This window comes from Erithacus rubecula (genome assembly GCF_903797595.1).
Source record: "Erithacus rubecula genome assembly, chromosome: 3".
In the NCBI taxonomy this organism is placed as follows: Eukaryota; Metazoa; Chordata; class Aves; order Passeriformes; family Muscicapidae; genus Erithacus; species Erithacus rubecula.
In genome coordinates, this window is record NC_136689.1 from 136,626,813 (window position 1) to 136,652,072 (window position 25,260).

Genomic DNA, 25,260 nt, shown 5'->3' on the forward strand with positions numbered 1-25,260 from the left:
AATAGGAGACAACCGGCAGCAAGTCCTGAGCCTGCGACAGCCTGCAAAAGCCATATTCTGAGTGACCTGCTGCACTGCGTTATAAACACATTTGCCTGCGAGGACGCGACGCTTTTACTCGTTTGTACTTGGTTGCCCGGCGCCGGCCTCGGTCTGCTCTCGCGACGCCCGTGAGGGAAACTACAACTCCCAGCAGCCCGCGAGGCCGCAGTTGGAGCGGTTCCATTCCCTGATATCTGGGGGGGAGCGCTCGCCCCCCGTCCGACTCCAACCCATTGGTGAAACGGGAGCGGGCTGTACCACGCGTGCGTCGCCCCCCGGCGCGAGGCGTGGGCGGAGCCCTGAGGGCAGCGCGGGAGCGGCGGCGCCGGGCGGGGATGGAGCGCTGCGATCTGGGCGAGCGGCGGCGGGGGCGCATCTGGAGCCGCAGGGCGGGGGCGGCCGCACCGCGGGGGTAACGGGGCCAGGCCGGGGAGAGCGGCTGCCCGAGAGCAGCGGGCGGAAGGGGCACGGCCGGCCCGGGCCCACTTGAGCCTCTGCTGGGTGGCTGAACGGGCAGCCCGGGTTAGATAACGAAAGGGGCGCGTTCCGTTTGAATTACCGAACCGCTGGGGTTGGAAGGGGCCTCTGGAAATCATCCAGTCCCACCCCGCTGCCAAGGCAGGGTCACCTAGAGCAGGAACGTGTCCAGGTGGGCTTGGAATGTCTCCACAGGGACACTCCACGGCCTCCCTGGGCAGCCTGTTTGGTGCTCTGCCATCCTCAGCGTGAAGAAGTTCTTTGGTGTTTTATTGTAAGGCCATTGCTCCTCGTCCTGTCGCTGGGCACCACCGAAAAGAATCTGGCTCCATCCGCTGTGAGATACTTATATTCATTAATGAAGCTGAGCAGGTCCCCAAGGATGCTGTGAAACCTCTGTGCTCAGGCTGCTCAGCTTGGCTGGGCATTTAGCCCAGCTTAGTGCTTCCGTTTTAGTTGTATTGAATAAAATGCCGTGGGGGAATTCCAAGAGATTCATCGCAGTGTGGTATGCTGTGTAAATACTGCCTGGTCTAAGCTGAAGAGCAGCAGCACAGATGCTGCTTTGGGGGACTCTGGAAGCAGCCCCGTGAACTCCTGTGTCCTGGTAGGGACACTTTTAAAAGGCAGACAGTGACCTTGAGAAGGTCTTGGGAGGTGCTGTAGCTGCAGTGATAAAAGTACTTATGTTTCAGGGTGGTTTTAGAAGCAGAAGTCCTACTGCCTTTGTTAGGGTCTTTAATGTCATAATCCCACACAAGCATCACTGGATTTTGATTACAATTTAAAATATTTTATCTTTCTAGTTTCATTTTTATGGCCCTTTCATTGAAGAAAAGAATTGGTTCAACAGTGAGGTGCAATTAGTTATACCTCTAGTCTGCACCATGGCTGTATGACCTGGTGTTCACTCAGATTCTGTATCATACCCCCACAGCCCCACGAAGGTGCTGGCTAGCATGTTCTGTGTCTTGGAGAGCTGTCAACATCCTGTGTAACCATGGTCAGAGCATTCTGCAAGTGCTCTGCCAATATCCAGCACAGTTTTGGTGCTTAGTTTACCTGTGAATTTACATCCAAGTGATAATACAAAATTATTGGCTTGCTTAGTGTTAGGCTATAAATCCAGGAATTGCAGATCTTCCAAATTTCAATGTCCTGCTTCCTGGAAATACCTTCCTCTTACAGCTTATTCTGCACATTTCTGCATCTGGCTCCATTTTATGTGGGCAGCACCATACAAGGATAAAGTGAAAAACTGGAAACTTTTGTTCTATAATAGCTCAGATGAATAGTAATAAATAAGGCTTTCTTCATAGAATCATAGAATGGTTTGGAGTGGAAGGGGCCTTAAAGATCATCTAGTTCCAGTCCCTTGCCATGGGCCTGGACACTTTCCACTAGACCAGGTTGCTCAGAGCCCCATCCAACCTGGCCTTGAGCATTTCAGGGATGGAGCATCCAGAACTTCTCTAGGGAGCCTGATTGTCTCACCACCCTCACAGTAAAGTATTTTTTCCTAATGTCTAAAGTAAACCTACTCTCTTTCAGTTTGAAGCTATTCATCCTTGTCCTGTCATTCCAGGCCTTTGTAAAAAGTCTCTCTCCACCTTTCTTGTAGGCTCCTTTCAGGTACTGGAAGGCCACAATTAGGTCACCTCAGAGCTTTCTCTTTTCCAGGTTTAATCCCTTGAAGGCTGAAAAGAAGTGATATTCAAAACTGATTTTCCCCACATCTAATCAGAGTGGTTTCTTACAGCTTCTCAGTTTTCTGGAATGTTTCTTTGCAATGGTAATGATGAGTCAGGTTTCTTGCTGAGTGTAGAATTGGGCTTTGAGATACATCAGCATATATTAGTGTTATTCATTAAGAATGGAAATCAGATGACCAAGAAGCACACAAAAGGATTGTGAATGGTGGATTTCCCCCATCTGCTTTACATGTCTCCTACCCACCTTCCAACCCAGTGAATTACTTCCTTTCTAGTATATTTTTAATATTAGAAATACATTTTCATAGAACATGGAAAATCAGAATTGTAAAATCATAAAATAAAAACATTTTAATCCTATGTCTTGCAGATACAAATGGTAATAAAATGATTCTAAGCATGGTTGTTTTGCTGGCTTTCTTCACAGAGTTATAGTGAACATCATTCACAGTGTCCAAGGGTACCATTCAAAGACAGTACATTTTCTGAATGTGGCTTTCAACCTTTCTGGGGATTCTCTCCTTGCTGCAGACCGCCAAGGAAATATATATGTTTTTGACTTGAATGGGAACAGGTAAGAATATTTCTGTCAATAATTTCTAATTGCCTGAGACATGTGCAGCATTCAGGGGTGTGGAACTTGCCTAGACAGGATCCCACAGGTCGAGTCATAACTAGATAGATTTAAATGGGTAATAGTTTGTTCAGGGCTGAAACTTCAGCCCAGTGTCTAGTATAGGCTCCCTAAATGGTACTTAATTAGTTCAGCTGCTCAAAAAAATCAAAGGTTTGCAACTGTAAACTGAACAGCAATGCCGTAGAACTTAAGTGCTACCACCAGAAATTATTCTTGGGCCAGTATGGATCAGTGAATGAGCCACGAATTTCACAAGACTAGACCTAGTGTTTTCATTTGCAGAAATACATCAACCACTCTTTTACCAGTTTACTACTGAGATTTAAAATATTAGCACTGATTGCTAGGTCTGTTTTAATTGGATATGATTTGCTTACTCCCTTCTTTGGAGTTTTTTTTTTTTTTTTTTTCTCTCTGAAATGTATTGTAATTATTTCACTTGACGTTAAATGAACCAAAGTTTCCTAACACAATCAGAATGTCTGTTTTTAAATAGGTTCAACCTTGTTCAGAGAACAATGCAGGCTTGCACTGCTTTGGCATTTAATCTTCGCAGAAAGACAGAGTTCCTTGTGGCTTTGGCAGATTATTCTGTGAAGTGCTTTGATACAGGTAAGGAGAAATTTCAAGGCTTATCTGTATTGGCATGAAAACTTACATAATTTTAGTTTTAATTTTAAATGTCTGGATAGTTTGTTTTATGGAAATTATACTATGTATTTCATGCCATCTGTTTGAAAAAGAAAATTTTGGGCTCATATTGGTGTTACTGTCCTTGGCTAAATGAACCTAAATGAACCCTTTGCTTTGCCAAAGTTATTTATTCCCATTGAGTCACACAGGCATCTGTTTAACTGAAGTCCACCATAGGATTGTAGTTAGGTATGTTACCTTTCTTTTTAAGCAGTTTTTTATATGTTTACTTAGAATGAGGTACTCTATTAAAATAATGCCAAAACCACTTGACAGTATGTTAATTTGCAACTGAGCAAGTTCTTGACTATATTTACAGTAAAATATTTGAACAGAAGGACAATGTACACTAAAAGAAATGTCAATATTTTTGAGTATTCAAGTAGTTCTATATCCTTATTAAAAAACAATATTAAAAATTAACATCACAGCTGTGTGTCTTGATTAGAAGCTAAATGGTGAAGGGCAATGACAATTCATTCTTCATAAATTATTCTTTACCTATCAGAAAATGCAGTTTCGATGTCTCTATTATATCCAAATATTATCTGCATTTGAATATTTTTTAAAAGCTGTAGGAATCACTCATCTATGGTTTTAGGGTGTGAGTTTGAGATTACCTGTGAAGGTTTTAATGTAGCACAAAATAGAGGAAGAGTCAAAGTTCAGGTCTGAAATCCTCTGCACTTTTTCTCTTCTTTCAACAACAGCAAGACCAAACTTAGATGTTTGGATGCTCATAGGAGAAACCTTTATTTCTCCAGAGAATGCTGCATGTTTATAAGGTGCCATTTCCAGATATCAAATCATACTGAAGAATGTTCTAAAATATGAGTGGTACTCACCTAAGTCAGTCCAGTTCCTTAAGGTATTAGGCAATACTTACCTGATGGGCTCCATCCCTTTCTATAGAAGACATACTCTCTAATCCCCTGTCACTCTCAGGTGATGATAGCTTTAAGCACTCCATTGTCTGTAAGCACAGCAGAAAGTTTGACTGTTAGTCTTTATGAGCTGCTTTACAGCCATTTCCTATCTTTGATGCCACAGCAGTAGCTGGAGCCACCCCATGGGCTGCCAGGCAAACCACCCAGTGTAAACAGTGTAATTGCCATGAGTGCACTTGGTTGCTGAGGGAAGATTAGTGGTCATGCAGTCACAAATGGGAGACGTTGTAGTCAGAGGAACCATTTCCTTAGAATGCAGTGCACAGCATAAAAATGTTCTAAAAGAATTAATGAGCTGTTGCTTTCTGACTCTTGCCTTTCTATAGTCATAGCCCGTTGTCATTAAACCTTTCTTCTTTGCACCTGTAAATAGTTGTGTAATCATTCACACATTCTGTCCACAAGTAAAAACAAGTGCAGCATTCTGACTAGAACATTCAGATTCAGCTTCTGTGGGTGTTCACATCAGATATTCTATGAGGCATGCTGAACTTAACTGATTACATTGTTCATGACTTTTTAAATTTGATTTTTAGGCTAAATTAAACAAGTCTAAGCAAGTTCTGTGCAGAACTGAGCATAACTTATAAAATCTTTTATTTGGAGGTGAGGAGAAGGTTGTGCCTCTCTAAGATAATAGTAACTATGTGAAGAGTGATACCTTTGTTTCTTGTGTGTTGGGCTGTGATGGCAAATGGTTATAAACTAGTTATGCTTAGACATGATATGCTTTCATAGCATAGTGTTGACAATAAAGACTAAAGTAGTAGTTGTTAATGACTTTCATATCTTTTTCATCAACTTCTGCAGGAACCCAGGAGCTAGTTAGTTGGATGAGAGGCCATGAATCTTCAGTGTCTTCCATCTCTGTCCATGGCTCGGGCAAGTATGCCATCACTACTTCCACTGATACAGCTCAGCTGTGGGACTTGGACACCTTTCAAAGAATAAGAAAGCTGAATGTTCGTCAATCTGTGGGTATACAAAAAGTGAGTAAAGAGCAATGGCTGAAGGTGAACAAGCACACCACAGTAGGTATAACATCACATATTAAAATCACGTTACTTGTAAATAGTCGTTAAAATACAGCTGGCATTTTTTTGTCATCTTTGGGCATCTCAACTGTCATCCTGTCACATCACCCAGACCACTGAAATCATGACACAGTAGTTGCAGAGATGCTGGGAACTTTTAAGGAACCTCCATCTTTAGAGATACTCAAAACTCATGACCTTGACTAACCCAGTTTAACTTGGAAGTTGAACCATCTTCTAGGTCGACCTTGCATTAGCCTAGGGTGGGCTCAGAGGACCTCTGTAAATTGATTCCAACCTGAATGGTAGTGAGATTTAAGGGTGTTGTTAAAAAAATATTGTTTTGGTGTCATAATGGTAACTTCAAACAGTGACCCATTCATCTTCTTATTCCAAAGCTCTTCTGTCTCTGCATGTAAAGCACTGAATGTGAGAGCAAACAAAGCTGAAAAGGAGCTCAGCACAAAGAAATCACTGCTTTTAGCCCAGTGTTTTCTTTGCTGTAGAGGGAACAGCATGGGATGAGAGGGATGGCATGTTTGTGTCAGGGAGTGGTTTAAGTAGGTCTCCATTAGCATTACACTGTTTTAAACAGGTCTGCCTGCGCCACCAAATGTCACACTTTGGTCTAAGTACTACAGAAGGTCCTGGCCCAGTGCCAGAGCATGGCTTGCACACGTGCTGCCCTGCAGTGAATAGTCTGACAAACACCACTTCAAACCAAGGCTCTCGTCAGGCTGGCCACTAAAAAGCCATGCTGCTTTTGCAGAGAGCAAGGCTATTCATTTGAGTGTCCTCACCCAGTTCTGGGTCAGGTAAAAATTCTGTCAGCTTAAAATAGTCACCTAGCAATTACTCTGTGAAAGATCATCCATAAATTTTTGCTTGTTTGTTTTATTAAAATTGTTGTGTAGTGCATGTTGCTACCATAATTATAACATATTCCCTCCAAAGATGGATGGATTTCTGTACTGGAGACAAGTTTTTTCTACTGTTCAGTATATTTCTTTGTGTAAGCTATGTGTGGGGACTTCTTATTGGTAAGTGGCTCTTGGAATTTGGTAGGATCAGGATGTTGCAGTATGGAAACAACCTTTAAAGGCAAACACTAGTGGTTATTATTGAATTAATAGATCACATTTGGGAATCAAGAGCTTGCTCTCTTGGTTTGGTGACACCATTTCTTATAGAGCATTATGCAAGTGGTCTAGATTACATTTTCCTGTCTTTAAAATAATGATATTTATTCTCATGCCACAGTCTAAGACATACAGATAATGAGTGCTTTACTGAAGTTCAGATTTATTATTAGACCACAGGCCTGACACCCAGTGTGCAAAGCTGGATTCTTGCTTGCTCTCTGAGCCAGTGTAGCAGTATCACACCCATTTTGTGTGCTTTTTTATGCCTCTTAAGCCCAGTTGCACTCCAACATACACCTTCTGTTATGTTGGTATGGGGCAAAGCTAATTTAAAAAGATAGAGACTGAGGTGCAGAGTGAACAGACAGCAGGTGAGACAAATGAGAGTACAAGACATCTACAATGACTGTTTCCAAAACATCACTGTTATTCAACAGCTGCTTGTGACCATCCTGCATTTTTCTATGGCAAAGCAGAAAATGAGCAGCTATTTAGTACTCCAGTTTACCAAAATTCATCTGCTCTCAATTCATTGTCTAATCTTCCTCAGGGTCCCTGAAGGAAGACAGACAGCTCAGTCTATCTGAAGATAAATTACTCCAGTAGCTGGAATGACTCTTTTCTCCACAGGTTACTTTTGCTCCCTCTCAAGTGACTCATTTGGCCTGAATGTCCAACTTTCAGTCACTAAGATGAAACCCAGCCCACATATCCATATTTTCAGATTTTCAAGTCCACAAGAGATCATTCTGACCAAAAGTACAAACTTTGTAGCACTGACTTAATCTCAGCCAGTGATATCCCCAGCATTGAAATTGCGTCCTCTCTGCACTCACTGGAAACAATAAAGTTTAACAGTCATAAAAACAAGACATAAAATTTACCAGTTATTTCAGTGAGTTAAACTGGCTTAGCAAAGGTACAACACATTTTAACCAGTGCAAGGAGAGTACACCTGCTCCTCTCTAGGCTGTCACAGGGGACAGGGAGTGGCTCCCTGTGGGATCCAAGCCTTGTACACTTACAGTAAGAGTCACACCTGCCATGTTTTATTTTGCCATGCACTTTGGTTAATTTAAAATGTACTTCCTTGACAACATCCCATTTTTTTTCTTTTCCATATTCTTCCAGGTTTTTTTTCTTCCATTGAGTAACACCATTCTCAGCTGTTTCAAAGATAATTCTGTTTTTGCATGGGAATTTGATACTCTTCACTGTAAATACCAGTTGCCAACTCCTGTAGAAGGTTCTGTATTATTTTATAAGGTGTTTGCAGTTACCAGGTAAATTGCTATTTTAAACATTCTAAAGGCAGACTATAAAATAGTAGTTTTAAACAGGTTCTCTTTCTTTATTTGTAATATTTTGTGGAAGTATTGAGCTATATACTATGATAAGCTTTTGAACTCTGCTGTGACTGATACTTTCTGCAAGGATCAGTAGTATTTTTTATTATGTCCCATAACAGTTGAAATAAATTAGGTTGATTTTTAGTGACCACTAAAATAAGGTTTAAACTGTCCTTCACTAAAGCAAATTTTTTTATTTAGGAGCTATTTTGTTCTTTCAGGAGAGTATCACAGGAATAGTGGCTGATTCAAAAGTGATTTGAGGGCATAGAACAAAATGAACAATCTCTCTTTTTAGCTAACACTAATTTAAATTATGCTGATGGAAGCTTTACCTGTGATCCAGGGATGGTCAGACTTTGGTAGCTGGTGGGAAATCAAACCATCTTCACTTGTGGAGTTTGGAATTAAAGCAGTTGATAAGAATAATCCAGATGCCTGAGGAAGTGCGAGCTGTCCGTCACCTGGAATTCCTCCCTGACAGTTTTGATGGGGGCTCCAATCAGGTCAGTTTTTTCATAAAGCTTAAGATAGGAGTGTTTGGTTACTGGATTCAACACCTCTACTTGGAGGGCTCTTTGGGGGCACTGGGGGTAGAAGGACATACCTTGCAAAAGGAAAGTTACTGTGGTGAATCTTTGCTCAGTTGCTCCTTTAGCATAATGGAATGTTGTTGCTGAATTGGGTATTCCACTTAGTTTTACATTGGCAGAATTAATTGATGAATCCTTTTAACTTATAGGTCCTTGGAGTGTTAAGTCAAGATAATATTATGAGATTTATCAATATAGAAACATGCAAACTTCTTTTTGACATTGGGAGTCCTGAAGAGGGAATCAGTACAGCAGCAATTAGCCCCAATGGTCGGTATATTGCCTCAGTAATGAAAAATGGAAGCCTTAACTTGTACAGTGTCCAAGCTTTGACTCAAGAAGGAAATAAGGTAAGAGTATTTTACATTTCTTGAAATAGCACTAAGTCCCCTTAAAGATGATATTTGTCTGCATGTGTTTTGCATCAGCAGTAATTTGCAAACATGTTGTATTTACCAATACAAATAAAGAAAAAGTGATTTGTACAGTTCCTTCACGGTTCCTACAGTCTGTCAGGTAATTTGATGTTTTTAAGGTGTATATATATATATATATATATATATATATATACAGTGATATATATATATATATATATATATATATATCACTGTGTTACTGGTGTTGGAAGGGGGAAATGGTGTTTCTTTCTATACCAATTTGTGTGTATCGATTTCTTTTTGTAGTGGTGTTTTGGAGGAGGTAGAAACAGAATAATTGTGCCTATTCTGTTCCATTTCCTAGAGGAAATGTTTTGCAGCTAATGCTCTCAAACTGTGGGCATGAATGGTGTTTCTGTTACTGTGATTTTGTTCTTCTTACTGTGTTATTGAATACCAGCACCCATCATTTATGGCACAATCATACACTCCTAATCCTTCCTAAATAACAAACATTCTAAATACCAGTTCTTATTTTATTACATTAATTTATTAATGGGAGTCAGGTTTCTAAATACAGAATTCCATATATCTTTAATCACCATGTCTTTGAAGTAAGCAGTAACCAGCTCTGGATAATGATGGAGCTGGCACTGAGGTAGGATGTGTAAAGATGTCACACACATTCCATTTGCACTTTTGCTGACGGTTTGACATGAACTGGGATATCCACTTTGTCACTTGCTTTCACAATCTCCAACACTGAATTAATTAATACCTGCCTGACACTGAAGACTAATTAAAGTTTGTAAAGGTCTTCTGTATTGTTTTAACTGGTGCTATAGAAATGCAAAGTATTTTAATGACATTGAGAAGCACACTAAAGTAAATAACCTGAACAGTACATGATACACATCTATACTATCCCAATTATATTTTTACTGTTTGCTAAGCAAGGAAATAACATGATGTTTGAATTATCTTGGAAGCTACATAAACCTTCTCATAGTTAAGGCAGTTTTATTAATGGACATTCTTTTTCAGGAGTATACAATCTATATCTGTTTATTTGCAGTATAAATGTGTTTCTAGTCTTCTTTTTATGGCCATCAAACTCAAAAAATGTGGCATGTAGAGTTAACAACAAATTATATTTTTATGTAATCTGTTTTACAAGACTTTAACCACGGTATTTGCACTTAATACTAGCCTCCACCATTCATGTTCAAAGCTGTAGAAGATGGGCCCAAGTACCCACCAGAGGCAGATAAACTGATCACAAAAGTGACTTCAGGAAGGTCAAAGGGGCCATGGAAATCCAAACAAAGCAAAATTCAAAGCAGATTGCTAAAACTGCAAGAAAATACATCGCTTGAAAATAAAGAGGTAGGAAGAAGTCGCAAATATTTTGTCTGTCAGACTGCAGTGTTTATATTTAATTGCCATTTGCTGTAAAAAATAAATTCAGGCACTGATGCACTTGGATATTTGAGCAGAGCAGGGATTAAGGGAATTTTAGTGCCATTTTCTCTCTGTATTTAGCCCCTCTGACACAGTCAGAGCTGCCTCCAGTCTGGGGTACCTCTGCAGTTGTTCAAGCAACTTGTGACACATTTGGCATTTGCTAAATCTGATCTGCTTCCCTGCAGACAACAAACTGGTACCTCTAAAATGTCTGCCTAGAATCCATTTCCTTATTTTCTTCATTATTTAGAAGATTAATTGCTGTTACATATTATTCCCCTCTGTCATCACAGCACCATTTTCTCTCTCTGTCTTTATCTCGTGCCTTTTATATATATATATATATATATATAAGTATTCGTGTTTATGTGTCACCATATGATATATTTCTTATGTTAGTGTACTTTATGCTTTGCTATATCCATCATTTGATAGTACACAGTTCAGTCAGTTTGGGTCTGATCTACTCCTGACTGAAATCAATGGCAGCTGTTCTTTGAGTTCAAGAGACAATGTTTTGAATTATCGATTTTTTTGTTGTGGAAGTTCCTAGGACTATGGAACAGACAGTAATATACGTTTGATTTTTTTAATGGTTTTGGTTTTTTGAGTTTTTTTGTTTCTTTTTACACTATGTGATAAACTTCAATATTTAGCCACTCTCATCAATTAGAGTGTAAAGAAACAGAAAATGGTTACATTTATTGTTGATCCCCTGTTTTGTAGAACGAATTGCCAGGTGGATTGAACAAGAAACGTCTGCAGGCCTTATTGAAAGGATTTGGAGAATATCCAGCTAAGTACAGGTGTTTTTTGTGTGCATGTTCATGCTTGCACAAAATAAAATTGCTTGTGTTTACTGCCTGTGAAAAAGAATTTCCTTGACTAAGGCTGCATTTTAATTGCAGGATGTTTGTTTGGCGTTCCTTATTACAACTTCCTGAAAACCACTTGGCATTCAGTAGCCTGCTAGATAGGGGAATCCACAGTGCATTCCTAAATATTCAGAAAGAGTATCCTATCAAAAGTAGGAAACTGCTGAGAGTTCTACAGAGGTAAAATATATATTTATGTAAATATTACAATGTTTTTTTTGTTTCATATAGTCATCTGAAATGTTTCCAGTAGCTGGAAGCAGCTGTAAGAAAAATTCTAAAATGACATAGTAGTGCCCTCATGCAATTTTGTTTTATAACTCATACAATCCTGCATGGTCTTGAAGTTCACAATTTTTCTATGTTGTGATTGTAAAGTACATATTATATTTTTTGTTCAGTTTTGGATCAATGTTTTCTACAAATTCATTTGCCTCTGTGTGCAGGACCTTGTCATGTCTAGCTCACTGGTCTGCTATCTTTGCTGAGACACCTTACATGCCTTTGCTAGCATTCCCATTTGTAAAATTATTCCAGAACAACCAGCTGATCTGCTTTGAAGTTGTTGCTACAGTAGTAGGTAAGCAATGATTTTTGAAACTCAAATATGCTGCAACATGTTCAAGCTTTCCAATGCAAAAGACCTTTTCCTGCTGAAATGAATAAGGTATTTCCTTATTTAGAGGTCACCAAGGTCTTACCAGGAATTAATATGGAGCTTAAAACAAAAACCTCAAAATATGAGATTTCCTTTTGCAGTATTTCTAACAAAACGTTAGCAGTTTTGAGAGTGTTTGTAAAGTCTGATTGAAATATATCTAGCATTTGCAAACCCAGAAGTATCTAGCATAATTATATCATAATAATTAAGTCTCTGAGACATGGGATAAGTAGTCACAGCCACCCACTCCACCTGTAACCTGCACCCAGTCAACAGGGAATGATCTCTTTCAAGGTTTTACTCTGTTTAGTTGTCCTGAGCATGTGGTAACTCAAAACTAGACATTTGTCTGAACACTGGCTGTGGCTATCTTCTAAAGAAACATTCCAAATTAAAGTTGTTGTAGTTGTTGCAGCTGCTGCTAAGTCTGCAGAAGATATGTGCTGCCAAGCATACATACCCACTTTGCAACCACATGCTGTTGGTGAATAAGTATCCAAGTCTACAGAAATTATTCTTAGTACATTAAAAATTACTTGATCCACGCTGTAGTTCTGTGAGACAGAAATGCTGGTTGAAGTATTCCCATCTGCCTCCCATGCCTTAGTCCCACAGCTCACAGATTTTTTCCACTTTATACTTGAGCCACATTAGTTCTTCAGAGTGGTTCACAGTGTACTGAACAAAAACTCAAGCCAGTACTGCTGGAGGAGCAGTGTGCTGTGGGAATGGTTTAGGAACACTTGGAAAGAGAAGAGATGGGAGTATCTTAAATAAGTTTTGCTGGCTGAAATAGCATCTTAGATGTATCAGTTTTAAAACCAAACTTCAAGGTTGTCATGAGTCTTTTGCTCTGAATTACAGTGGATTGTGTTCAGCTTCTTGTTCTCTTTCAGTTAATTTTTGTCAGCACTGGTTTGAGTACTTTCCCAATCCTCCAGTTAATGTCCTTAGTATCATGGAAAATGTTTTGGGACATCATGACAAAGAACTACTTCAGCATTTAGTAAAATACAATGTCACTTCACAGGTAATATTCTAGAGAGCTTTTGTATCCAAAAATATACTGTAGTAAATAATAGTGTGCTAGCTTTTATTTTGATGTATTTTTAGTTTGGGAGAGTCTTCATTAAATGACAGTGAATTAAGTGGGAGTGTAGAGTATATCATTGCTTTTCTGTTGTCTTTCCTTTTCCATAATCATATATATGCTACTTTAGTTCTTTAGAAGTTCTTTGCTTTGGAATCCACATTGCTTAAAAATCTACTCATCAAATTATAAATGGACCCTTTTTGTAATGGACACCAGTGTGATGAATTAATTTTGCAATCCCTGTTTATCCTTAGGGATAATTTTAGCTTCACAAATCTAAACAGAACATTTAGACATCCAATGAAGTAAGAAATGAATTTGTAATCACCTCAGATTAACTTTGAATGTTTAGAGTGGGTGATGAAACTTACCTGAAAATATTCTGGTTTGTTTCCTCATTCTTTCATAAATGAATAGGTTCTTGGTATAAGGCAAGAAAAGTCATATTATTTCTTTAAAAGGGACAGTAAAATTGTACTAATGGATTGTTTTGTCAATTTTCCCGAATAATTTAGGTTTATGCTTGGCCTCTCCTAGAAACACTATTATCTGAGGTTCTAACAAGAGAAGAATGGCTGAAAGTCTTTGACAATATTTTCTCCAACCATCCTTCATATTTTCTAATGGTTGTCATTGCCTATATTATATGTTCTAGAGCTCCCTTGCTCCACTGTAATCAAACAGCAGATTTTGAGGTAAACACCTTCATATTTAAGTAAAATCATGGGGAAAAGATGTTTAACATTGTATCTATTGTTAAGTAACAAGGAGATCAATTTCCACCTTAATGTCTGGTACTTGACAAATACACAATAAATGAGTAAAACATTGAGCAGTTTCCTGAAGTTTTGTGCAAGGAGAACTTTAAAAGCTTTCATAAGCTTTCTAATGTCACTAAAAGACATTTAAAAATTTTCAGTAGTTCATCAAGCACAAAATAATTCTGTCTCTTTTTTGAGGATCTAGTATGGACTTCTGCCTCTAGGGGCAATACACAATAATTCTGTGATACTGTTTCATTATCCTCTTGTCAGATTTTCAAAATTAGGCAGTAATATTGGATGTTCTCTGAAGCTAAATTAAAATGTTTCCTTATGTTTAATGTTCCATGGGAAGAGGATTCTTTTTCTTATGAAAATATCTCTGTAGGCAAACAAAGGATTCCACCTCTAAAATGTGCTTATGAGCAGTCAGTTTGACTGACATCCAGCAGATAATGTTATTGCTATGTTTAATAATGACCATTTAGAGATTTTCTTCGTGGATAAGATCTTTGACAGGAAGAATAGTTCTGCAAGAGGAGAAACTTTTGAGCTTCATGGCTGAACACTGAAAGTCGAGGCAGGTTTATCCAGTGGTAGGAGTCACTGTTGGACACTTTAAATTGACACCCAGCTTCCCAAATCCCTTACACAGCTGCCATTTGAAGAGAAGAAAAAGAACCAAAGCATCATTTCTCACCTTGAAGAAGTTTGGCTCAAGTCAGTTAAGCTGGTGATGTTTTATGAATTGGTGGGGAAAACTTTAAAAACTTTCAAAATTGCCTGTTGAAATATTAGGAAAAATTAGCAAGACCTATTATTCCCAAATATGTGTGTTAAGAATAAATATATATTTATGTAAGAATACACAGAAGTGCATAATCTTGTGTAGAATGTAAATGGCAGCATGTCTCTTACAGTATTTCTTTCATCATCGTAACAACGTGGACATTAATGTTGTGATTAAGGAAGCCTATCATCTCATGGAGGCCACACCACTGGACATCCATCCACAGCTTATGCTTGATGACTTCACACCACTTACAAAAGGACAGTACCCTGTATTTAATAAATATCCCGTGTTCATTGTGGATTATCAAGCTCAGGAGCGGGAGAAGATCAGACAGGATGAAATGGAATACTTGAGAGAGAGGTATTAGTGGGAAATTGAAGACAGTCAGGCTGGGAAGGACAGGTGGACTGCATTGCCTTCGTATGTTGTAATGTGCATGCTTGAGAAGAGAGAGAAGAAAATTCAGGAAAAGGACTTTAAATCTGTTGAAGGTTGAGAGTTACTTGGTTTGACATGTTTTTACATTAAATCATTAGTCTTCTCTTAAATAAAAAATGTTTGCTAATTAGCAGAAGATCTTGGGCCACAGGTCACCAAACTTGGAAGCTCATAGCCAGAGCTTAAACCTCTACTGACCTTGTAGGGTCCAAGTTTTGAAGTGCCAGGAGTTCTTAGCTTGCTATTGAAATCAGTGGGCACCATGATGCCAAGGCACCCTTAGAAACCAGTTTTTGTTAAGAATGTGAGGAAGAAAGTTCCTGCACTCATCTGTAATGCCCTGTTGTCTCTAACAGCCAATATTGTAATTCTTCCTCATGTACTTTGTCACTACGAAGGAGATGCCTTGTTCTTTCATGTCATTTCATTTCAGCAGTTCTTTTCTAGCATTGTCATCAATTTCAAAGTAATCAAGTAATTCCTTGATATTTGGTTTGAATAATTGACATGTGACCTCCTTCCATGTAGACAATTAGCACATGAATCAGAAGCCAAAGCGCAGGAACAGAAAGCAGAAGATGAAGTCTGGTATCGAAAGCAGAAATTACTTCAAGAAGCTAAAGAACAGAGGCAGAAAATCCTACTGGAAGAAGAAGAGAAGTTGGCAGAACAGAGGCAGAGGTATTACAATATAGGAAGCATTAGGGGTCTGACTGTAGCCTGTTATTACATTTTTAACCACAAGTAAAGGAGAAATAACCACTCATTTGTATAAATTGTAATTTGGGATAACTGTGGTCCGGTGGGTCATATTTTGGTGTGGAAATTAAGTGATTTGGGTTGTATTACTACCTCACCTATTACTCACTGGAGGGAATACAGCAGATTATAGGTCAAAACACTTCTTATTTTTGTCTCAGCTCCCAGCCATTTGTCTGGTTCCTTTGGATTGGGAAGTCTGACAGTCAATTGCTGTGTGTCTGCACACTGAGACTTCAGACTTGCATTGTGGGCAGACCCACACTGCAGATATGGGAGTGGCTTACAGGATCAGTGACTGTACTCAGTCTTGGATTTCTAGTGGATCTAGAAAAACAACTGCTTTGTGTATTTTGATAAGCAGAGTTGCAATAGTAATGAAGCGGAACTGTAAGTGTGTACATTTTGCAGTTGTGAAGGTTTAAGGGAATTTCAACATATCATAGTTTCTTAGATAAACTACAGTTAATCATGAAATCATTTAAGTTGAAAATTACTTTTGAGATCAAGTCTAATGATTAACCCAGCACTGCCAAGTTCACTGTTAAGCCATGTCCTAACCACCACATTTTTGAGCACATCTCTTAAACCTCTGTAGCCTACAGTTTTTTTTTAAAGAGGACAGCAAGCCTTTATTTGCAAACTAATCCTTGAGTTTGTGTTTTTTGCCTTGAAAGAGTTTGATATCTACACAAATAAATTCAGGACTAATTTTATGCAGCAAGAGGTACCAGGACACTGGAAGTTATTCTAAGGAGTATTTTCCAGTTTTGGATCCTTGCAACATTAAACTAATACTTCGTAAAATAGAGCAGAAACAGAGCACAGGACTTCAAAGCTTAACTGGAGATATTGCCACTAGAAGATGTGTATCTGTGAATTTAGTTTTGTCTCATAAATGAAAACTGGACAGTTTACAGGATTGAAAGCAACTGTCCTAAGCTTTGTTAAGCTGGAGATGAGTTCATAGTAATTAATGGCTAACTGCATTGCATGTTTGTGCTCTTTGGAATTGACCTTTTACATATACAGTATTATTTCTGTTATTTGATTATTTCTGTTTATTTTGGCCTTGAAGGCTTGCTGTTGTGAAAAGGGAACTGAAAATAAAGGAACTGCAACTTTTAGATGCTTCAAGAAGGCGTTTTCTGAACTACCAGCAAGATCAGCTTCAAATGGAACTGAAACGTCTCGATAATGAAATTGCAAGAAAGGTTGAGTACTGCTCAAGCAATTATTTTCTATAAGGTTTAATAGGGAAAATAAACAAGGAAAAAATGCATAACTAAAATTTTACTTGATACATTGTGGTTTGTGAGCCCAGAGGTGTATTTAGGATGAGGAGACTGCTTTAAGTGGTAAATACATAACTTAACTTAGTTTTATTTGGCACTTAGTATGTTCCACTGGCTTGCTTTAGCTGCCAAAATTCCTGAGAAAAGCCAGATTCACCTGATTAGTGGCAGTGTTGAAAAATGTAATGAGCTCCTTAAAGGACTCGTGAATTCCCAGCTGTCTGTGGGCTGTGTGTCCAGATTGCAAATTAACTCTGCCATTGATTGAGAGGCTCCACAGTGGCCTCTGGCCAGGTCTGGCTCTGCTTCCAAATCACTAACCCAGGCACCATGGCTTGCAGGGGCTGGGAATGGAAGCTTTTGCAACTCATGGCACATATTGAGCCTTTGCAGGGCTATTCCTTTCCAGGGCTATGGGGGTTTTCTGATAACGATTTTTGAAGCAGAAGGATTTATTTTACTGTATTTTCATGTGTTTCTCTTCTCCACAAGGCCTCTATGAGAGAGCAGGAAACAGCTGCTGCTGTTCAAGATGTAGAGCTACGATGGATGGAACTTGAATCACAAAAACAGTTTTTTGAACAGGTAATTATTGAAGAACTATACTAAATACAAATATTTAATCTCTCTTCCTTTGAAGTTCTTGGATTTGACTGTATTTATTCAACCACACCTTGTGAGGAGAAATGGAGGCCTGTTTTTTTTCTCTTTATTATCTTTTTGTCTAACTTTTTCAGAATAAATCCTCTATTGATAAAAACATGAACATAACATTGTTATCATGAGGAGTTTTGGGTGAAAATACTCATGTCCTCCTCGTTTTAGTCTTCTCCTGTGCTGAGGTATCATTTAGTTGCTGCAAGATCCAGTTGCAGGCTCAGCTGCTTGAGGGAAGTGAGGAGTGTGTAAATAAGAAGTGTCTAACAAAGTGTTCCTCATCCAGAAACTCCCACCTTTTCATCTGTGATACCCAGACATATCTTCATTTTCTGGAGAGAACAGTATAGCAGATTGATGTAGGTGATGAAAAAATGTCTAGTTGCCAACAACATCATTATGGAAAAAGGAGTGGATGGTTCATCAGGAATGTGCTGTTCCTTTCTGAAATGACTGATTTATTCAGAAATCTGACTATTCAGTAATAAACAGCTTCAATCAGTAATTCTCCTAAAGTAAAAATTTAGTTAGTTATTATAAATAATTATTATCAATTACTGCAAAGTAAGGATGCCAATGGAAGGTTTTAGAAATGTTCATTTTGATTAAAAACCCTCAGTTAAGTGTTTAGAAATCAAAGCTACGTGTGCCCATCTTGAGTACATGTAGATCCAGTGGAATAAAGCAGAAGTAGACATCCAGCTCTCTGACCCTCATTTTTAAATGTGTCAGCTTATATTTGGTTTTTTAAAGCTTTTGGTCATAAACTTTTTATAATCCATACTGAGTATGACTGGGCTAAATTTCTGTTAGCATTTAATTATTCAATACACAGCCAACTGTGTTGTGGCTACATAACACAAACCAGGCTAAACTCATTTATATTCCAGTACATGTAAAGTCAGCTCTCTAGGGGAACTAATTCTACAGTGATCACCTTCTCTAGGCTAGAAAGGTAACAATTATTTAAGTAGCTGAGGATCTGTGTTTGCCCACAAGAGCCTGTGCAGACAGGCTGTGCCTTCACTGTTCCACTGCCTCAGCGAGGGTCCCTGCTCCAGCTGCAAAGGATGTTGACTGTGCCTCAGTTGCTCAGTAGATTCCTACAGGCCTGGGAAGGGGTTACAACTCTTGCAGAAAATTGTGTAGATCCCTGGTGAATATGAAGAGAAGATGGTAAGATCAAATGCTATTTCTAGGTCTGCTGCTGAGTTGTCCTGCTTTGGCAAATCCTCTCTACGTTCAAGATGCAGATGTGCTTATTGTAAATCCCAGGGATGTGAAACACAGTTTATAGTTATGAAACATTTTGAGGTTTTGGCTAAAATTTGCCATAAATTGCAGAATATTTTCATGATGAATCTAGTTCCTTTAGGTTGGAATTCTGCTTTTATTTGCCACAGTAATCTGGAGAATGGACTTATATCCCCTGTCATGATTCAGGCCACTGTTGTGACTCATACTTCCTCTAATTCCAAGTGGATAAAACAGCAGGATCTATTACTTTCTTGGACACTTATAATATGTAGTGGGATGACATGTGTGGATATATTCAAATACTAGTTTAATGAAATGTTAATAAATGTTAAGGAGATGGAATTACCAATGTGAGCTGGTAGCTTAGCAACAATAATTTTTGTTTGTGTGCTTGGCAGCTTATAATCAAAGACAAAGAGGCAGTTACAAAGGAAATGAAAGAAGAGGTGGAAGCCCATCGAAGAAAGGTGGATCTGGAAGATCAACATGTTCAGAGATTGATAGAAATAGATAGAGAAGAAATACAGAAAGCTCTTACAGTAAGATGATTAAATCTTAACATGTGTTCTGGGGAGTCTATATGCTAACCTATACAAGTAGCACTGGTTAATAGTATTTTTACTGTAATTAACTAGTTCAAGGTAATATGGAAATATTTTCTACAGAAATCTAATTTCTAGATACCTGTGCGATTCTATGTTTAAAGTTTTGAGATTTCCAAAAATCTGACTGAAGTGTCCAAACATCTGTATAATACTGAAATTCTCTGGACATGCCAGCAATAATAGCTTTTTTTTTTGTCACTTCTCACAACTTAGAAAGCATCTAAGACTCAAAAGTGCTTTTCAAAACAAGTCATCCTCCTGATAAGGAACATGCTTTGTTTGTAACGATAACAAAAGATAGCCTCAAAATCTAAGGAGATTTTTAGTAGTACTTGGCAGGAAATTCAGCTGTAGAAGCTGTCTTCTAGATCACAGTAATAAATGTGTGTAGCTTGACATTAGGAATTGCTCAGATTTTCAAGCTCAGAACTTGTAACTGCACAGTTGGAAAAATAGTTGCAGCTATCCCACTGTCCATATGCTTGGCATCTGCATTTTTATATTATCTAGAAATAAACATATGGATCTGAATTTTTGTAAACAGCATTTGATTTTTGGAAGCAGATGGATGTGGGTGAAAGTATTGGCATTCAGGTATCAATCTTATGTCAGCTGCACCTGTGGTGAGTGGCTCTAGCAGGAACATCTGACAGGGATACGGGAGGACGCCTCAGTTTGTCTTGGCTGGTCTGTAGGCAAGGCTATGCAGTTGGAACAGACTGGATTTCTGGTAAGGAAGGTGTTTCATTAGGTGGCTGAAGAAAATCTGGCCAAAGCTGAGCAGAAGCACATTGACACTGAGTGGAAGCTGCGGGCACAGCGGAGGCTCAGGCGTGATGACCGGGAGCGGGACAAGTCCTACAGAGAGATTGTCGAGCTCCTGCATGACAACAGGGTGAAAGAAGCTGAACTGCTGAAGGCCATGAGGGAGACAGAAGAAAAACAGGTATTTGCATAATTTCTTTATCTAAGTGGGTCTGGCAAAAATTTAACCATCTTTTGCCTGTAACAGGCAGTGCAGAAAGCTGAAATTAGAGAAATATTTTTTTAGAACTCTTTTTCTGTTTTGATGGGAAGTTTCCAGAAGCACAAGAGTGAATTGGTAAGGATATTTTAACCTTAGGAAAGCATATTCCTATTTCTTAAAGTTCTTTTCATTTTTATTCTCTGACCCAGGACTTTTACCTTTCTCCAGATGTTTGAATGAGACATTTTTCAAAACGAAACCTTATATAACCTTATATTTTGATTTTAGGGTGAAGTGTAATCAGTAATAATCCAAATGGTTCTATTTGTTGCTTTTTCCTTGTAACACATCTGTTGAAGACATTTAATATATCCGTTGCACAGTGGGAAGATGTTGCACACAATAGAGCTCAACTGGAGGAAGAGAAGAAGGCAGCTGCTGCTGCAGATGGGCAGAGGAAGCAGTTCTTAGATGACAAAACGAATGATGCATTAGAATTGGCTGAGAAGCTGCAAAGGGAAGATGGCTCTTTTGGTGAGCATGTAGATAATACAGTTCTGAGTGGATGCTGGCATGAAGCATTCAATGACCAAATACAAATGAACTGTCCAATATTGGGGATAAACTTAAGCATAACTCCTTTACCAAGCACTCCATAAGGGCTTTTTGGCAATATTCTTTCATGAAGCAGATATATCTGTTTTCAAGGCCAGACTTGGAAAGAAGTCTCAGCTTGATACCAATCAAATGCAGCAATATAAATGGCATTTTTGGTAGGAGCACAGGTTTAGCTCATCTTAAAACAATTGTAAAATCACATCCATTAGAAATTTTTTGTCAAATAACATTGTCCTATGATGACATACAGTATTATACCAAGAAGTGGCTTTTCCAAGCATTTGTTAAAAAAAAAAAACAAACCCAAACAAACCCCAGCACATTTATGTACTTCCAGAATTGGTCAGTACATCCTTCTCAAATGCTGCATTTGTGTGTTTTTGCAGGCATTTCTCCAACCCCCCACCATGCTTCCAAGGTTCACATAAAATTAGCGATTAATATTAGGGTTAGGTGATTAGTATTGCTTTGGGCAAACTTTTTCAGCCTTTGTCCTTATTTACCTAATGTTTTAGTATGGAGTAATTTGCAACTGTGCATAATTAAAATGGGTGGCTCCTAAAACTACGAGCATGAGTAGCCATATTCCATATGATCCTGGTGGCCTATTTGTCAGAAGATTAATTATATAGGAAGAAACAGCACATGTAATTTCTTAAAGAGCTGTAATTTCTTAAAGGGAATTTTAAGAAATTAATGAAATTACAGAGCTGTAATTCCTTAAAATTAAATGCAGTGATGCATAGCTTCGACCCGAAGAGTAGAAACATTGACCTCTAATTCTGAGCAAATTGTACTTGCCATTAACTGGAGTGGGTGATTGTTCTAGCTTTGCTTCCTGGAGAAAAACTGCTTTACCTCCAGCTAGAAAAAATCACTAGAAACTTCAATATTTTTAATTTACAAGGAACCCTTCTTTCCATTTCCCACAGAGAGACTGCATGATTTAAAGGCCAGGAGTACAGAGAGAGGGGTAGAAGTCCAGCAGGTGCCAAGGTCTGGAAATGTCTGTCTCAATGATTTGTCTACATCACCGTCATCACCACACTGTAAGTTTCTAAGTTAGGAGTCTCTTTGACATTTAGTTTCAGAGCATTGCTGGAACACCTGGCTGTGTGATTGAGTCATTAAGTGTGTGGGTGTTTAGTGGATAGTAAACCAGTTTATTGTTGTGTTCTCTTTCACACCTGCAGAAAATGTCTTTGCTGCAAGGGGTGGCACAGGTAGAAAGTGCCTGAAGTGTGTCACATTATGAGAGTGGTCCTAGTAAACCTCAGCCTAGTTTAGTTGTATTCTTGCTCATGCTTTTCCTGTCTTCATAGCTGTTTATGATTTGGGAATGTTGAGAGGATGTAGAGCTGTCTTTCATCAAAATCTGACTGGGAGTTATAATCAAGAATTAGTCTTATTACCTCTGGTCTGTCTTAGCTACTCTGGCAGTGAAAGCACAGTTTAAATTCCAATGCACCTTATGTACAAAAGTCTGCAGGCAATAGGAACCTCTGTACCTGCTGTAGCCCCCGTTAGCATCTGACCTGTAGCCAACAGAGGCACCAGTTTCAAAGAATTTACTCCTACCAGTCTGAGGGCTGCCTCACGTCCAGTGGTACTGAAAACCAGCATTTCTCTGCCAGAGATGTCTGTTTTCCAACAGCTATTTGTGATGATTATGGAAAACCTCTAGTTGCAATGTTAAGCTTCTCCCATTTCAGTGTCTTCAGGCAGAAGACGAGCAGAACTGGCGCGCCAGGAGCGGGAGCTGATGGCAGAAGTCTGGCAGCTCAGACAAAGGCTCCTCTCACAGGCCCAAGCCAGGCACCCTCCAGCTCCTTTCCCAGCTACAACGTCACCTTGAGATGATTTGCTCTAGACCTCAGCTGTACTTTCAAATTATTAATCAGTGAAAAGCTAAATATGCATCGTGTGATTCAGGATGGATCATAGACTGTTTATTAAAGGCTTTTGGAGATTCTTATATATTTTAATATAAGAATAAAATCCTAGGTAGAAAATACGTCTTTTGTTTGTAACTTTCTTGGTTTTTTTTACTTCTAAAATAAATTTTTTACCATTAAGTTACTGAGTGCACAGTATTGGTATACTTCATTTTTTTCTGGTGGCTGCCCTTGAAGAAACAAACCACTTTGTTTCTCCTTGAAGAAACAAACCACTGTTAAAATAATTGTTTTGTCAGTGATTTGTAAGTGGATTCTACAAGTTGCAGCAGGGAAATCTGCAAATAGAGAAAATAATTCTTTCCAGAGAGAGCCAAACATTAAAACAAAGGCCTGGAGAGGGTATGGAGCACCTGCTGCTGGAGATGTGTGTAGTTGTCACACATATTGGCAGGTTTATTTCATGAGGAAGAATGGGAGAGAGGATCTAAACCAATACCTTGCTCTTTGTAGTGCTTGTGGTACTGGTGGCTAATGCTTTTGACCCAAGAGGCAAGAACATTATGTGGTGTTACAGTAAAAAAGAATAGGCCAAAGTAAATTAAAGTGAATCATCTGTAATTGCTACACACAGTGCTGATACAGGGGTAGACTTGGCCCTGGGAAAATGCAAGGACTGGGATCTTAATTTGTTCTGCCTCCCCTGGGGTTTTGCTGATGCTCTTTGGGGCATCCGTGTTGGAGCAGGACTGCCTTTTGCTGGCCCTGGGGGCTGAGGCACCGGGCAGATCCAGGATGATCCCTCTAACCAGCAGCTTTTTGTCACCTGGGGCTGGGAACAGCCACTGCTTCTCCTTAAATTACATGAAAACCTAAAAGCACAAAGGTACTTAGTTATCCTTGCCTTAGCATCTTCTGCATCTGGAAGTAGAAAAAGCCACATTAGCAGCAACCAGGATCCATGGAAATCTCCTTGCAGCCCTCAGCAGAGTCTGGAGAAGAGGCATCATTCCTTTTCAAGGGCAGAAAAATGCAACAAGCCAGGATCGTCTTGGAGGCAGAGGGAGTAGATAAGAAAAATGCTCTTTTTCTGATGATTGTCCTGGAGTTTACATATTATTGTTTCTATATTTAAAAGGAAATAAACCCACTGAGGTTTTGGCCTGCACCGTGGACTATATGTGTATGTGCTTATGGTTTGTAAAAACTATAAAGCTGTAAATGTGCATAAACTGGATGTTGCTTGCAGGCAGGGCCGCTGTCCCACCGTGTCCCCAGAGCAGCCCCTGGGCACACTCTGACCCCGGCTGTGCCCGCTGCTTTGTGCAGGGGCTGTGTCCCCATCCCCACATCCCTGTACAGGCTGTCCCCATCCCCACATCCCGGTACAGGCTGTCCCCATCCCCACATCCCGGTACGGGCTCGCGGGCAGCCCAGCGGCTGAACACCGCCTGCCAAAATGTGGAACACCTGCACAATTATTCCCAGCAGCGGGAGAGACCGGCCCTTCCCCCGGAGCTGCCGCTTCGGAAATCGCGACACGCACGACCTGCAAGTCACCGAGCGGCTCGGAGCGCGGTGTGGTGCGAGTTAAAAGGAGCAGGCGGCCAAGAGCAAAAGTGCTGCCCGCCTTTGCCCCGTGTGAGGATCGAACTCACGACCTTCAGATTATGAGACTGACGCGCTACCTACTGCGCTAACGAGGCGGCTGACAGGAAGCGCTCCGTGAGGGCACTCGGTGCTAGCGGCGGCCTCGCTCCCCGCCGCGGCCACGGCGGGACACGGCCCGGCCCGGCCGCTCCTCTGCCCACAGCGGGCGGGATCCCGCGCTGGCCGTGCGGGGGCTCGGAGTCATCTTGTGGGACCGCAGGGTGACAGCGGGGCTTCGCCGGGGTGACAGTGGGAGGCCCCACGGTATAACCTGTGAGGAGCCCCGCCGTGCCCGTGTGGGGGACCAGGGTGATCCTGGGGGACACCGAGGTGACCCTGAGAGATCCTGGCCGAGGAGGGGAGGGTGTCCCTGGCCCCGATCGGCGTTGGCAGGGCACAGTCCTGCATGTCAGGGTAATTAGATGGCATCATTTTCGGCCTAATTGCGCAGAACAGGTCAGAAGATAAT

The 25,260-nt window shown here is 39.9% G+C and overlaps 1 protein-coding gene across 7 annotated transcripts; it reads left to right on the forward strand.

The window, feature by feature from the left end:
* Positions 1–223: 223 nt before the first annotated feature.
* TBC1D31 (TBC1 domain family member 31) lies at positions 224–23,315 on the forward strand. 7 transcript variants are annotated; one of them, XM_079299779.1, is made up of 22 exons: positions 224–1,176; positions 2,659–2,805; positions 3,365–3,480; positions 5,319–5,497; positions 7,816–7,967; positions 8,380–8,539; positions 8,776–8,976; positions 10,213–10,389; positions 11,194–11,273; positions 11,376–11,522; positions 11,789–11,922; positions 12,900–13,033; positions 13,612–13,791; positions 14,778–15,010; positions 15,617–15,769; positions 16,926–17,061; positions 17,635–17,727; positions 19,455–19,595; positions 20,413–20,607; positions 21,012–21,162; positions 22,179–22,295; positions 22,959–23,315. In XM_079299779.1, the coding sequence occupies exons 3-22, from the start codon at positions 3,387–3,389 to the stop codon at positions 23,099–23,101; spliced, it is 3,000 nt and encodes a 999-aa protein (XP_079155905.1). In that variant the 5' UTR covers positions 224–1,176; positions 2,659–2,805; positions 3,365–3,386; the 3' UTR covers positions 23,102–23,315. The 7 variants fall into 7 exon arrangements, with proteins under 7 accessions (XP_079155905.1, XP_079155906.1, XP_079155900.1 ...); XM_079299780.1 differs by having other exon boundaries at positions 224–564; XM_079299774.1 differs by having other exon boundaries at positions 224–454.
* Positions 23,316–25,260: the final 1,945 nt, after the last annotated feature.

Excerpts from the sequence above, each read along its gene's own strand:
- TBC1D31 (XM_079299774.1), top strand. The coding sequence starts at position 378 with ATGGAGCGCTGCGATCTGGGCGAGCGGCGGCGGGGGCGCATCTGGAGC. Across the intron at positions 8,977-10,212 it reads TGACTCAAGAAGGAAATAAG|CCTCCACCATTCATGTTCAA; the intron begins GTAAGAGTATTT and ends ACTTAATACTAG. Across the intron at positions 13,792-14,777 it reads ATCAAACAGCAGATTTTGAG|TATTTCTTTCATCATCGTAA; the intron begins GTAAACACCTTC and ends TGTCTCTTACAG.